Source organism: Caretta caretta, chromosome 5 (genome assembly GCF_965140235.1).
Source record: "Caretta caretta isolate rCarCar2 chromosome 5, rCarCar1.hap1, whole genome shotgun sequence".
Lineage (NCBI taxonomy): Eukaryota > Metazoa > Chordata > Testudines > Cheloniidae > Caretta > Caretta caretta.
This window is the reverse complement of record NC_134210.1, coordinates 25,633,728-25,647,755: the sequence shown is the minus strand read 5'-3', so window position 1 is coordinate 25,647,755 and position 14,028 is coordinate 25,633,728. Positions and strand designations below refer to the sequence as shown.

The following is a 14,028-nucleotide window of genomic DNA, read 5'->3' as shown; positions in this document are numbered from 1 at the left end:
TCAAAAACAGACTCCAAAGAGAAACTGCAGAATTGGAATTAATTTGCAAACTGGACACCGTCAAATTGAATAAAGACTGGGAGTGGATGGGTCATTACGTAAAGTAAAAACTATTTCCACATGCTAATTTTTCCCCCTACTATTACTCACACCTTCTTGTCAACTGTTTGAAATGGGCCATCCTGATTATTACTACAAAAGGTTTTTTTTCTCCTGCTGCTAATAGCCCACCTTAATTAATTGATCTCGTTACAGTTGGTATGGCAACACCCATTTTTTCACGTTCTCTGTGTGTATATATATCTTCCTACTGTATTTTCTACAGCATGCATCCAATGAAGTGGGTTTTAGCCCACGAAAGCTTATGCCCAAATAAATTTGTTAGTCTCTAAGGTGCCACAAGTACTCCTCGTTTTTTGTTTTTTGTTTTTTAAGTAACAGAGAGCAGCTCAAATTGAATTTGTGCTCTCCTGAACTTTGAGGGTGTTCAAATATGGAAGGGAGGTGCTAGATTCCCTTTTTGATTATTAGACAAATCTGGAAAGGAAAAGGCAATTTCTTCTTTTATTATCTCAGAAATTGAGTCACATCCTCCTGTGTGCCTGGTACTGTACCTAAAGCTGCCCAGGTCCTCTAGTAGAGCCTTCCCTCCCTCATAGGCGCCGACTTCTGCTCCCGCCGGTGGGTGCTCGACCCCCCTCTACCTCCAGCCCCGCCTCAATTCCACCCCTTCCATGAGGCCCTGCCCTGCCCTGCCCCCATTCCAAACCCTTCCCCAAAGTCCCTGGCCCATCTCTTTCCCCAAATCCCCGGCCCAGCTCTGCCTCTTCCCTGCCTCCTCCCCTGAGCTCGCCACGTTCCCGCTCCTCCTCTGCCCCTCCTGGAGTGGTCAAACAGCTTGGCTGCCAGTGAGTGCAGAGCACCCACTAATTTTTCCCCATGGGTCCTCCAGCCCCGGAGCACCCACAGAGTTGGTGCCTATGCCCTCCCTTACTTATCTTTTTAACTTCTCCTGCTGGGGCCCACATATCTCCCTTGCTAGGCTTCAGACACTGTCCATTCATTCTATCCAATTCCTTCTTTGGGGGCTGTCAGCTGAGGCCACCTGCATCCCTAATCCAGTCTGATGAAGTCCTCTGAGCGTGATATGTGGGCCAAAGCCTTCTACTCCTTGTGCATACATGTTCCCCATTCACAGTGCCACCCCCTTCTAGCAGCCAGCTCCCCATTCACAGCAAGCCCAGTGTATTGGGTCACACCAGCCCTCGCAGCTTCCCCACTCCCTCCCACTCCCTTTCCTGTTGATAGCGGCCATGGGAATGCTTGGAAATGTAGTTTCTTCCCTGCTCCAGGGCGAGGTGGATCCTCGGAAGTGACTGAGGCGATGTCCTTGGGCACATCTTCAAAATCCCTGGTTCTGGCTTCCTTAGCCTCTAGAAGAACCAGGCTGGGCAGAGGAACAGGAAGATGAAGGGTGATGCCGTTTAAATCCTTTGTCTCTGTTCTTTCTGTAGGAGCTGGACCGAGGGACACCCCACTACCTCGATGGAGGAGGTGGGGGGTAGAACAGCTTTCTAGCCTGCTGAGGGCTGTGTAGGTCCAATGAATGTAGGGTGGCACGGGAGTCTTTAAGACCGTGAAGCTGTGCATTGGTCAGCTCCAAAAAGAACCCTCCCCCATCGAACAGAAGGTCCTGGAGGGTACTCTGCATCTCCTGGGATAGCCTGGAGGACTGTAACCAGGAGCTGCGCCTCATGACCACTTAGTCTCTTCCACTAACGTGGCAAACTCCTAGGCTTGGTCCTCTGGAAGGCCCTCCTTGAACTTGCTGATGGAGTCCCACATGTTGAAGTTGTACCTGCCTAGCAGGGGTCTGCCACACAGACTCAGCAATTTTTAGCAACGTGACCTGGGCCAGAGTGGAGGAGGGTATGACATTAAAGAGATCGTCGGACTCCTCTGCTAGCTCCTCAGCCACCAAGTTTAGGTTGGCAGCCACCCTTTTGAGCAGGGCCTGGTGCTCCTTGAAGTTGTCAGGGGGAGATTGCTCGTCACTGCTTCGTCCGGAGACAACGAAGATGACTGCACCACAGGGGGAGAGGTGGCTTCCCCTTGTTCATCTGGGGACGGTTCCTGGGGTGTTGGGTCCTGCTGTGTCATCCCTGCATCAGATTCAACACCGTGCTCTGACTGTGCCAGGGGCAGTTTGTCCAAAGCAGCCTGACAGGAACGGCATAAAAGGTACACCCACATGTTCCAGTGCTGCCACCGAGCCTCCACACTGCTGCTGCAGGAGTCGTGCCGGTCTCATGGGCTGGTGGTGATTCACCTTTTCTAGGTGAGAGGCTGAACTCTCCTTCTGACTTGGACCATTGCCCTTCCAGTGACCAGGGCGGAGCTGTAGATGCCTGCGTCTGCTGACGGACCCTTGTCAGCAACCAGTAAGGAGAGGATCCTTACCCTGGTGAGGATCAGTGCCTGTCCAAAGAGCGGTACTGGGGAGCTGCAGAACGTGCCGCGACTGGGAACTATCCCGAACCAGGCAGGGAGGTGGGAATCTATGCCTGGGAGACTGCCTGTGTGATGGTGATCTGCGCTGTGGCGATCTCTGGTGGGAGGCCCGATGGTACCGTGGGTATGGGGATTTGCGTCATGACTCAGGTGTCCAGTGCCATGTAGGTGGAGACCTCAGCATCAGGGACTTGTGTCTTCTAACCAGGGACAGAGGCTGAGGTATCGGGGTTCAAGGCCGCAGGGAAGGGGATTGACGCCTGCGGTCTGGGGACACTCTGCTGCTTTAGAGGGTAGTCCCATAACTGGCTTGTCTGTAGATGCCAGGGCCTTAGCTGGGTCCATCACCTGGCTTGGTGCCTGCGGTACCGGACATCCTACTTGCTCTTTGGTCGCCAGGCCCACTTTGGGCACACATGACCCTACTAGGGCCCAGGACCCTCTGCCGCTCCCGGGAGCAAGAGGTGGGTCCCTGGCTGGGCTAAGGGGTCCGACCACAGCAGTACCCCTTGAGTAGCTCCAGGGCGGGCACATGGCCTAACACAGGTTCTTTGCCCAAAGCCCCAAATGGTGCTGGGCAGATTCCGGTGCCAGCGGTGTGTTGTGCACTGATGCCTCAGTGCCGGGCATGGAGTCTGACTAAGCGGGCTCCAAAGCAGGATGAAGGGCAGCCTCCATAAGGAGGCCCTCAAGTGGATATGCCGCTCCTTTTGAATTTGAGGGCGAACTTTTTTTCGCAGATCCTGCACTTGTCCTTTCTGTGGGACTCCCCCAAACACTTCAAACAGCTAGTGTGGAGGTTGCTAATGGACATTGGCCAGCTGCACAATAAGCGTGGCTTAAAGCCTGGGGAACAGGGCATGCCCTGCTCCAAGGCGAAGTTCCAGCCGGGACTTTAACTCCTAAACTATTACTCTAACCCTTAACTTAATGGTCTAACTAAGTACCTATCAACTAAAACCAAAGGAGACAGAACAATGGACTGTAAGAACCACTAGCGCTCTTGCAATTAAAGACAAGATGCTCCAACCAACCATCACGGGCAGTAAGAAGGAACTGAGAGGGCGTAGGGTCGGCAGCACCTAATATACCAGCACATGAGCGTGGAACTCAAGGGGGCATCACAGCCATCCCTACGGATACTGCTAAGGCAACAATCTCTGACGACTGTGCATGTGGGCACGCACAAACCTAGAATGGAATCGACATGAGCAAGAACTCGAAGAAAAAACAGTTACCTACCTTTTTGTAACTGTTGTCCTTTGAGATGTGTTGCTCATGTCCATTCCATTACCCGCCCTCCTACCCCTCTGTCGGAGTTGCTGGCAAGAAGGAACTGAGAGGGCCTAGGGTTGGGGTGCCTAATATACCAGCGCATGAGCATGGCACTCCAGGGGCACCACAGCCAACCCAACGGATACCGCTAAGGCAAAAATCTCAGATAACTGTGCACGTGGATGCGCGCACACCTAAAGTGGAATGGACATGAGCAAGCACTTGAAGAAGAAATATTTGTCTACAAAGATCTATGAGTAAAAAATTCCATCTAACTTAGAAAAAACTGGCATTTCACAATGGGAGGACTGAAAAAAGACAAAGAATTTGTTGTCATTGAGATGTTAAGAGTAAAAAATGGAGGCAACAGACAGAGAAACATAAATGTCTTGGAAAAGATAAATGTCTTAAAAATGGGTATGGAATGTGAGAAAGAAAAAGATATCGAACAGATAAATAGAGGAATGAAAAACCTGAAGAAAAAGAAAGAAGACCAAAGAGTAACACTGAACTAAGAGTATCTCAAATCTTGGAAGATCCATGCGGGCATCCAATGTTCAACTCAATTTTTTATTTTGAGACCTGAAGAAGACCTCTGTGTAGCTCAAATGCTTGTCTCTTTCACCAACAGAAGTTGGTCCAACGAAAGATATTACTTCATCTACCCTGGCTCTCAATTTTTTATTAAATTTAATTTTACCTGCTAGAAAATGTTTTTCTAAACAAAACAAAATTTTAGTTGCTGCTGACAGTGACTTCAATAGGTAAAACTGTAAAGCAGTTTCTGTTACAGACCTTATTCCCATATGCCAATAATAACTTTCCAAAACAATCATCTTTGAGGCTGAAACTTTCCTTAGGCAGGCTCTACAGAAAGATGAATGTATTTGGAAGGTCTGAACAAAATCCCTTTAAGTTCATCTTTGAGTTAAATGAGAATGAAAAATATACACTTCCTATTTTCAGCAAAAACAGCTGACATTTGAAATTTTAAACTTGGCATTAACTCATTTTTCTCTGAGATCTGCTTGATTTGGGAGGGAAAGCTGTAAAATTAAAAAGGTAAAAGCAACTGAAAACACCTCAGAGGATTTTTAGTGCATATCTATTAAGCTTTTCAGTACAGCTTAACAAATTGCTGCCTTCTTTGTAACTTCTTTGCACGTTTTCCAGGAGCTGCTTCTCTCAGTCTGCTACTGGAACAATGGCATAACAATCTGTAAGTATCAAATTGAGTCACACAATTCTCAAAATATCCAACAACAGAAAATACTCTCAGACCAGGAACACAATTGAAAATAAGGCATATACATGCAACTGCTAAATTCAGTGAGAAATCAAAATTCACAACTCAGTAACTGCCTACAGATTTGCATGTCTCGAAATATCTACACACTTAATTGGTCATTTACATTTCCAGTTATTACACTTGCAGGTGTAGCTGTGGTATCTGCATTTGCAAGGTATGTTAATAAGCTATTATGAAAATGTGGCCCTGTATGTTTTAGTTCTCCTTTGATACATACTTTGGCTGTTTTGTTAGGCAGGTCTTTACCTCTTTAAAGTTCCCCTTCCTATTTCCAAATATCTGATTTTAAAAAAATATTGTTGTGCTGAGATTGGGTGAAACATTGTTGAAGCAGGTGAGTGTAACAGTCACCCTTCGTTCAGGATAAATGTAAGAAGCAATTAAGCTCCTTTGTAGAACAGATGGCTGAAACAATAGGAGCCACTGCCCAAAACACAGGCCACCTGCAAGGCTGATGTGGGAGTTGGGCCAGGTGGTTGGAGCGGTTCTCCTTGGAGTCTAAGCACAAATGCAGAAGGCTGATTATGGTTTGATGAAGCTCTGTGTATGTGTATGTGTGCACGCAGGAGCAGAAACATGCCAGAAGCACATAAAGGAGGCAGGAAGGAAGCCCCAGAGACAGCCAGAAAAGCTCTTGTTGCATTATCTTGAGAGAAGCTGAGAGAGAGAGTTTTTGGGTAGAGTGCTGGCTGAAAAGAGGCTTGGCCCTGTGAGAAAAGGAACTGTCTCCTGCTGTTTCATTCCTACCGTATTCAGGAAAACAGGACTTTATACATTCTTTGTGAATAAACAGGATTGCATCAAACAAATACCTGACTCCCTCTAACAGAAACAATCCAGAAGATCCTGAAGACTGGTTAACTGCTCAGGTCAATATTATTTAATATGTTCTCTTACAATTAATAGCTGATAGTAGAAGGATGACAGGAAAGAGAAGAGAGGCTTAAAAGTACTTTCTCTTCTATTTTGAATATATTTATTCAAAAATTATTGTCTACTACCATTTTTTTAAGTTTCCAGGATTCTTCAGACCTCTTTCCTCCCCATTCACTCAGCAAACTTTCAACAGAACTTTGCAGACAGTTTCAACTATTAAAAAAAATCTAAATTGGGAATGATGATCAACTTCCACAATGTAGCCCACTGAACTAATTACATACCTTCATATTCAAGGGCACTAAAATATTCCTGTTTCATTTTAAGCTTTAATTCCTGTTTCTTTAGTTCCTCTGGTGTTAGAGGAATGGCAGTGGCTTCAGCCACAGGTGCTGGAGAAGGAACACCTGAAAGAAAAGAAAATATTTTCACCAAAAAGAAAATCTTATAATGTTTGGACTGCATATACAATTTATTTTATGGAAATAATTTCTTTTCAAATGAATCTGATATCATTTTTTTAGATTACAAGTTTGGTGGATAAATGTAATTGTTGACATAATATTCTTAGACTTCTGTAAGACATTATTACTGTATGACATCCCAATTTAAAAAATTAACACTATACTAAATCAATGTAGCACCTATTAAATGGATTAAAACTGGGTAACTAATAGAGCTCAAAATATAATTGCTAAAGGGAAATGATTATCTAATGGAGTTGTTTCTACTGGGGTTCTAGATGGTCATAATAATCCCTTGTGGACTTAAAATCTATTAATCTATTGATAATTTGCAGGTACACAAAGTACCTTTTAAATGCTAAGTGTCAGTCAAATTCAGAGATGAAGTAAATGGTGATAAAAGTTCTATATTGATAAGTAGGGCCCTACCAAATTCACGACCATGAAAAATACATCACGTGAAATCTGGTCTCCTCCCATGAAATCTGGTCTTTTGTGTGCTTTTACCCTATACTATACAGATTTCACAGAGGAGACCAGCGTTTCTCAAATGGGGGTCCTGACCCAAAAGACTGTTGCTGGGCGTTTGCAAGGTAATTTTAGGGGAGTCATGATATTGCCACCCTTATTTCTGCACTGTCTTCAGAGCTGGGCAGCTGGAGAGCAGCGGCTGTTGGCCAAGCGCCCAGCTCTGAAGGCAGCATCCCGCCAGCAGCAGTGCAGAAGTAAGGGTGGCAATACCATACTATGCCACCCTTATTTCTCCGCTGCTGCCTTCAGAGCTGGGTGTCTGGAGAGTGGCAGCTGCTGACGGAGGGCCCAGCTCTGCAGGCAACAGCACAGAAGTAAGAGCGGCAATACCATACCATACTATCCTTACTTCTGCACTGCTGCTGGTGGTGGCTCTGCCTTCAGAGCTGGGATCCCAGCCAGCCGCCACCACTCTCCAGCTGCTCAGATCTGAAGGCAGTGCCCCCGCCAGCAGCAGCACAGAAGTAAGGGTAGCAGTACTGCAACCCCCCCCCCTCCCCCACAACTCCTTTTTGAGTCAGGACCCCTACAATTACAACACAGTGATATTTCAGATTTAAATAGTTGAAATCATGAAATGTATGATTTTTAAAATCCTATGACCATGAAATTGACCAAAATAGACCGTGAATTTGGTAGGGCCCTATTGATAAGTCAGTATTAGTTACATTAGGACAGTACTGAAATACGATAAGGAGGGTGTACAACGTATTAAAAGTAGGTCTCCTCTAGTTCATGTTATACTTTTTTACATTATCCTATTAGTTACTTTTACATGATGGACCTAAAGCCTGCAATGAAAACTATAACACTTTAATATTATAAAGCTATTTTATAATTTTGTTTTTTAATATTGTGTTGGCAGTTTATTTGTAGTTTAAGCACTTTTGACTGTTAAGTGTTGTCAAGTACAGATAATGATAACTTTTCTTCCCCAACAACCGACTTGCAGCTGCTGTGGTGGTGCAACAGGATGATACCAGATCAGTATATCAGGTTGAACATAACTCTAATGATCAAATCGAAAGGTGACAAAATTGAGTGCAGAAAGTTATATCACTCTTTCAGTAAGTATGCTGCTGCACTGCCTACAAGATAAAAAAAAATTGTATTGTGCATCCCTAGGATGTGAAAGCCAGAAATAAAAGTTGGTGAGCTCTTCCACTCTCAGGAGATGTACAACAGCACTTTATTTGGCATAAAATGAAAAATGTATCCATTAATATCTTATCTTGTATTGTGAGGAAAGATGGTTAAGGCATTTGACTTAGATTCAGGAGACCTGATCTCTGAAACAGATTACTTCTGTAACCTTGGACAAGTCATTTAGTGTATGTGTACACAGCAAAAAAAAACCCTGTGGCGGCAAGTCTCAGAGCCCGGTCAAAAGACTTGTCCTCGTGGTATGGGGCTGAAAATAGCAGTGTAATCATTCAGGCTTGGGCTGGAACTTGGCCTCTGAAACCCGGGTGCTGGGGGGGGGGGGGGAGGGTCTTGGAGCTCTGGCTCCAGTCCAATCCCACATATCTACACTACTATTTTCAGCCCTGCAGCACGAGCCCCACAAGCCTGAATCAATTGACCTGGGCTCTGAGACTCGCTGACGCAAGTGTATTTTCGCTTTGTAGACATATGCTAAGTGACTTGCCCAAGGTTACACAAGTAGTCTGTGGCAGAGCACAGGTTTTTCTGCTGTGTAGATATACACATACTCTCTCTCCACTTCATTTGCCCATTTTTAAAATACTTTCTTTCCCCCACCATTTGTCTATCTTCTCTATTTAGACTGTCAAGTCACTGAGGCAGAGACTGTCTCTTATTACATGTACATATGGTACTTATTACAATAGGGCCCTGATCTTGGTTGGGTCTCTAGGTGCTAACAGAATGCAATTAAACAATACATTGTTTATACCTTGTCAGAATGATGATAGAGCAGGGACAGACCTGATTGATCTATCATATTATAAAGATTGTTACATTATACTGTGGAATAATAGCCTTGGACTATTTTTATCCTGTTCCTTATTAATAAAGTAAGAAGTATTTATATGGTTTTAGCTACATCAGGAGATTAATGTTAAAAAAGAACAAGCATTTTGAAAAAAAATTGACATAATTTGATAAAATGGCTGCAATGTGTACACTTCCAAAATAATGCACAGAAAAAGATTAGCAAGTATTACTTTCTGGTATTACTTTGAACATTTATCCCTAAATATTATTATGATTTAATTCACCCAACTATCACTAAACAGTCTCTGGATTTCTTTATCATTACCATGTCAGCACACTGATATATCATGTTTTGAACTATCAAAAGAACAGAGAGAAAAGAATTAAACTTTTGTAGTTAGTCTCTTTTTTAACATACGTTCATTTAATTTGAATAGTTTTATGCTCTATTTTTAAAAGAAAAGCACATGCTTCAGTTACCTTTCTTTTTGGTGGGTGATTTTGGAGGTGGTTTCTTGGCATCTTTGGCATCCTTTCCACCACCTTTGCCTCCTGCTGCCTGAGAAGGTTTTTGACGTTCTTGTTCTTTCTTTTCTAGCTGCTGGCGTTCTTTTTCTTCCTCGGCTTCTTTTGATTGTATTTCAGCAGTTACCTTAATATTCATATTAATATTTTAACTTAACGATTCTGGATCTAGACCATACAATTAATATTTTGAACGAGCTATCCTTTATTTTCTACTAGTGGTTGCTGCTGGATGTATAATATAAATTAGATATTTTGATTCTTGATTTCATATCTGATCAGTATATGTTTATTAAATAAAGAAACAGTTGTTAAACCAAAAAAGCAAGAAGGAAAAAGATGGCAGCTTTAAATATTTCACAGAAGAAATTATTTAAGTATTAAAGGGAAGCAGCGGAAATAGACCAACTGGTAACCAAAGCAGGGCTAGGCTTCAGTGAAGGCTGAGAAGCTGAAGAACTGAGGATATGTCTTCACTAGCAACGTTGAAGCGCTGCTGTTAAACATTAAAAGCTTTAACATGGCTGTGTAGTCACGGCACCAGCCCTGGGAGAGAGCTCTCCCAGCACTGTAAAAAAAAAAAAAACCTCCATGAGCGGAGTGGCTGGTGAACTGTCTACACTGCCACTTTATAGCACTGAAACTTGCAGGGCCGCAGGGGTCCCCTGGGGGTGATGTTTCATACCCCTGAGCGAGAAAGTTGCAGTGCTGTAAAGTGGCAGCGTAGACAAGGCCTCTAGAGTTAAGTTATCTTAAGGCATTCACTGTAGAGGACAACATGTCTGACCATATTGTAAAAGTGCAGAAAGGTGGGGAAAGCCATCAATCCTAGCCACTGATCCAGGAACTGCCTTTCGAAACTAGCTGTGACACAGCTAGCACACTTTGGGCACTATAAAATAAAGCTGGAGAAGACTTGTGGCGTCTAATCTCTGCTCGAGGATTTATTTTTGGAAGGTTTAAGAAAAAATGTACTAAGGGGCAAATACTGATCCCTCTTCCTTATCTCACAGGTCACTTCTAACACCAGGATTGTTTGGTTCCACCATATGAGGAGGCGGGAGACAGGATTTGAGTGGATATACACAGAGCAGAGCTCTGAGGAGGAATTGCTACTATGCTGATCCTGCCATTTCCCCGTTTATAGCAGGGATGTATTAGGGCTGCAGCGATTACTGGAACATCAGGAGTGGAACAGCAGCCATGGAGTTGAGATACTGGTGCATGGGTCTGGTATTTGGACTGGAAAGATTTAGATCTAACTATTTAACCAATCTGTGAATCTTTACTAAACAAAGCATTTCTTACCATATTTGATACTGCTGTTACTGCTGCTTGCCATGTATCAATGATAAGTTTCTCATCTGCCCCAAAGTTAAATATTATACTTTCAGAGGAATTCTCCTCCTTATTGCTCTTTAGTTGAATTGCTTTGCTTTTCTGCTTGATGACATTTATTTCAGGAGAAGGGGGTCTACGAGGAACCATGGGAATCCTTGAAAACAAAATAGGAAATAACTCACTATCCCGACAGTGTAGTATATGTTTACATGGTGCAATTAAGTTACATTAAGAGAACCAGAACCCCATTTTCAAAGTCTGTGATAGCAATGGAAAAAGGAGGAACCCTTCCATGGATCACAAGTGGTAAAATTTGTGGATGACACAAAATCATGTTGATTAGTCTAGAGTAGAGAGGTTTATAAGGAACTCAAGACTGATCTAAACAAAACCAGGGGACTAGACAACAAATAATACACACTGGATGGATTGATATTAACTATTGATATACATATTGATGGGGTCTTGATGGACTGTAACCATTCAGGTATCAATATAGGTATTGTTATGCACAGCATTATGCCATTGTTATATACAAGTGATGGTATACTCTCACCTTGAATATTGTGTTTAATTCCACGCACCCACCAAGGCTTCTTTAACTTATGTTCAGTTGACCACAATCTCAGAGGCCATGCTCGTGAAATTTTAATTTCGTCACTGATACAGAACCAAATGTTTAATACTTAACTATAATTAGTTGCAGGATTTGTTGGGGAACTGTCATAATTTGGGGGAAAGAAGGAACCTTTTATCCGTCAGTTTTTGTTGTTTTGTTACTGCACAGAGTATAGATGGGGCAGCCAAAAGTGTATAATAAATTAAATACATTACAATACTCAACATCTATCATATGGCTGTGATCACCATAGTCTATCTATTTAACAGTAACACATGGACAAACATACTTATATGCTATATTAATTATGTTACTTTTTTTTTTTACAATGCAGTTTTTACCTTCTTGACTTGCTTTGTTCCACAGATTGCTCTACATTAACAATATCCAATAATGGGATTCTAGTGAACTCTTGACAGGCCTCTGTTGGCATTTTGCCTTCCATTCCCCTGAAATAGTCATGTAGAAATCTCTTTGTATCTTGAAAACGGTCCACTTCAACCTTCAGAACAGGATGGAACAAAGCAGTTTCTGTTTTTTAATACCCTAAAGTAATGCCTACATCATGAGAATGCTTGATGGAGGCTACAAAATAGGACTGGTTGATCATATGTGTTTAAGTATCTTATAATAAATACATACTACAACTTGTACTGGAAAAGTACACTTTCAGAATGTGTGTTCAAAACTTTAATATAGATATTTCTAAGATTTAATAACAATATCAGCTATGAAATCGGAAAATATATTTAATTTGAACATATAAATATACTGATATTTAATTCTGACACATATATATACAAAATTAATTAAAACAAATCTACCACGTGCTTCTAAACTGTAATTAAACAGATATGAATAAATCTTTAATCCAAATTATTAAAAATCTTTAATAATAATATAAAGCAAAAGAAATTTGTTTAAATGGCCAAGAAAGAATTATAATTGTGCAAGCTGTTTAAAGAAAAAACAAGTGGATTTTGTAAGGTTCAAGACATCTATTTATTTCAGAGTGAAGCCAAAAAGCATTAGCACCTGTCATGCTTTGATTTATTAAACCAGTAGTGTCAGAGTCTCTAACTGTCAAAACGGCACTGCATATTCATGGGAAAATGCACAAAACCACATTCACAAAAAGAATAAAAATCTCATAGTGTAAAGCAGCCAGTTGGCCATAAGTTAAAGATAAAAATTTTTCTGTCTGGTTACGGAAAATAAAGCAAGTGGATGGAAATCTGATATAGACTAGTTAGGGATATCTGACCTCGCTAAAATGAGTATATAAAATCTACACTAATACAATAATATAGCGATCTGAAGAACATATTATAGAATCCCATAGTAAAACCTACACCAGAGGATTTCAGCAATCAGGAACTCTCTGCCTGTTTTGTTGCTATTCTTATTGCTTTCTCTGACAAAGCTGTTGAATGTAAAGATATAGATAGCACAATTTCAGAATTGCTACTTTTAGCACGAATAATTTTACCCATTATTGTCAATGAAGGTGATAGTAGGTAAAATTATTATTAATCATGTTAAGTAACGTAGTGTCTAAGGGCCAACCAAGAATGCAGCCTCCCTTGCACTTGGCTCTGTACATACCCAGAGTGGTAGATGATCCATGCCCTGAAGAAACTAAGTGTTGGGGAAGGGGTATAACCCACAAGCAAAGTGAACAATGTGATGATAGCAAATATCATGTCAATTCCATGGAGGTAGGGAAATGTTTTGGGTGGGTTTACTTAGGAGGTAACAGTTTGAGGGGAAAACTCAGAAGCAGCTCAGTGACTTCGGAGCCAAAATTGCATTAACTTTCAATGACACTTAGTGCTTGACTACACATGAATTTAGTTCATAGCAAAGTGGGTGCACCCTGCACTAGCCTACTCTGCGCTAACTGTCCGTGTGGACCTTGCTGATGCTCATTACCCATTCATTAGTGCATTTTGATCTATACTCGTTTCAAAGAAGGATAGTTCAAAGTGCACTAACAAACTATTAGTACAGCCTTGTGCGAATACAAAAATTTGGATCCGAATCTGCGGCAATTAAATTGTATCCAACCCACAATCCACCTTTTATACGTATTTGCATCCACACCCACACCAGCACCCTCTAGAGCAGCAGTTCTCAACCAGGCCTACATGGTCCCGAGAGGGCCACGAGCTGGTTTCGGGGGGTCCATGGGCCTGTCCCAAGCCCCAAAGCATCAGTGCCCCATGCAGGGCTGAAGCCCAGAGCCCCGAGCTGAAGTCCTGTAGCATCGTCTCTAGCAACATCTACTTGCCCTGGATCGTGTAAGTGCTGAATTGTGCTCCCTATGCTAACAGAGAGGTGTCCATTTTTATAATGATCACTGAGGGAAGATGTGCAAATGGATTTTCTGTGCATATGTTGTGATGGTCCTTCCACCGTTGAGGGATTATTTCATGAAGGTAGGTACGGAAAGAAGCATATTTAGACTGTGCCTAGTGTGTGAATAGAGGGTTCTGAGCCACCCCTGAAGGCAGCCCATTCGAAGTCTGGCATGTTCCGTCATGAAGGTGGTAGCTGCCATGTGCCCCAGTAGTTGAATGCAGCTCCTGTTCATGGTTTGGGGTCTGAGCTGAATTCTCTTT

General features: G+C 42.5%; 1 protein-coding gene across 1 annotated transcript in view; it reads right to left on the bottom strand.

The window, feature by feature from the left end:
• The window catches only part of LOC125636734 (sperm flagellar protein 2), a 75,245-nt gene that overhangs the window by 43,378 nt on the left and 17,839 nt on the right, over window positions 1–14,028 (bottom strand). Inside the window, exons 12-15 of the mRNA XM_075128429.1 lie at window positions 11,749–11,909; window positions 10,756–10,942; window positions 9,403–9,574; window positions 6,256–6,378 (exon numbers count right to left, since the gene is read on the bottom strand). Of these exons, the coding sequence (XP_074984530.1) occupies window positions 6,256–6,378; window positions 9,403–9,574; window positions 10,756–10,942; window positions 11,749–11,909 (643 nt within the window). The remainder of the gene's footprint in view (window positions 1–6,255; window positions 6,379–9,402; window positions 9,575–10,755; window positions 10,943–11,748; window positions 11,910–14,028) is intronic.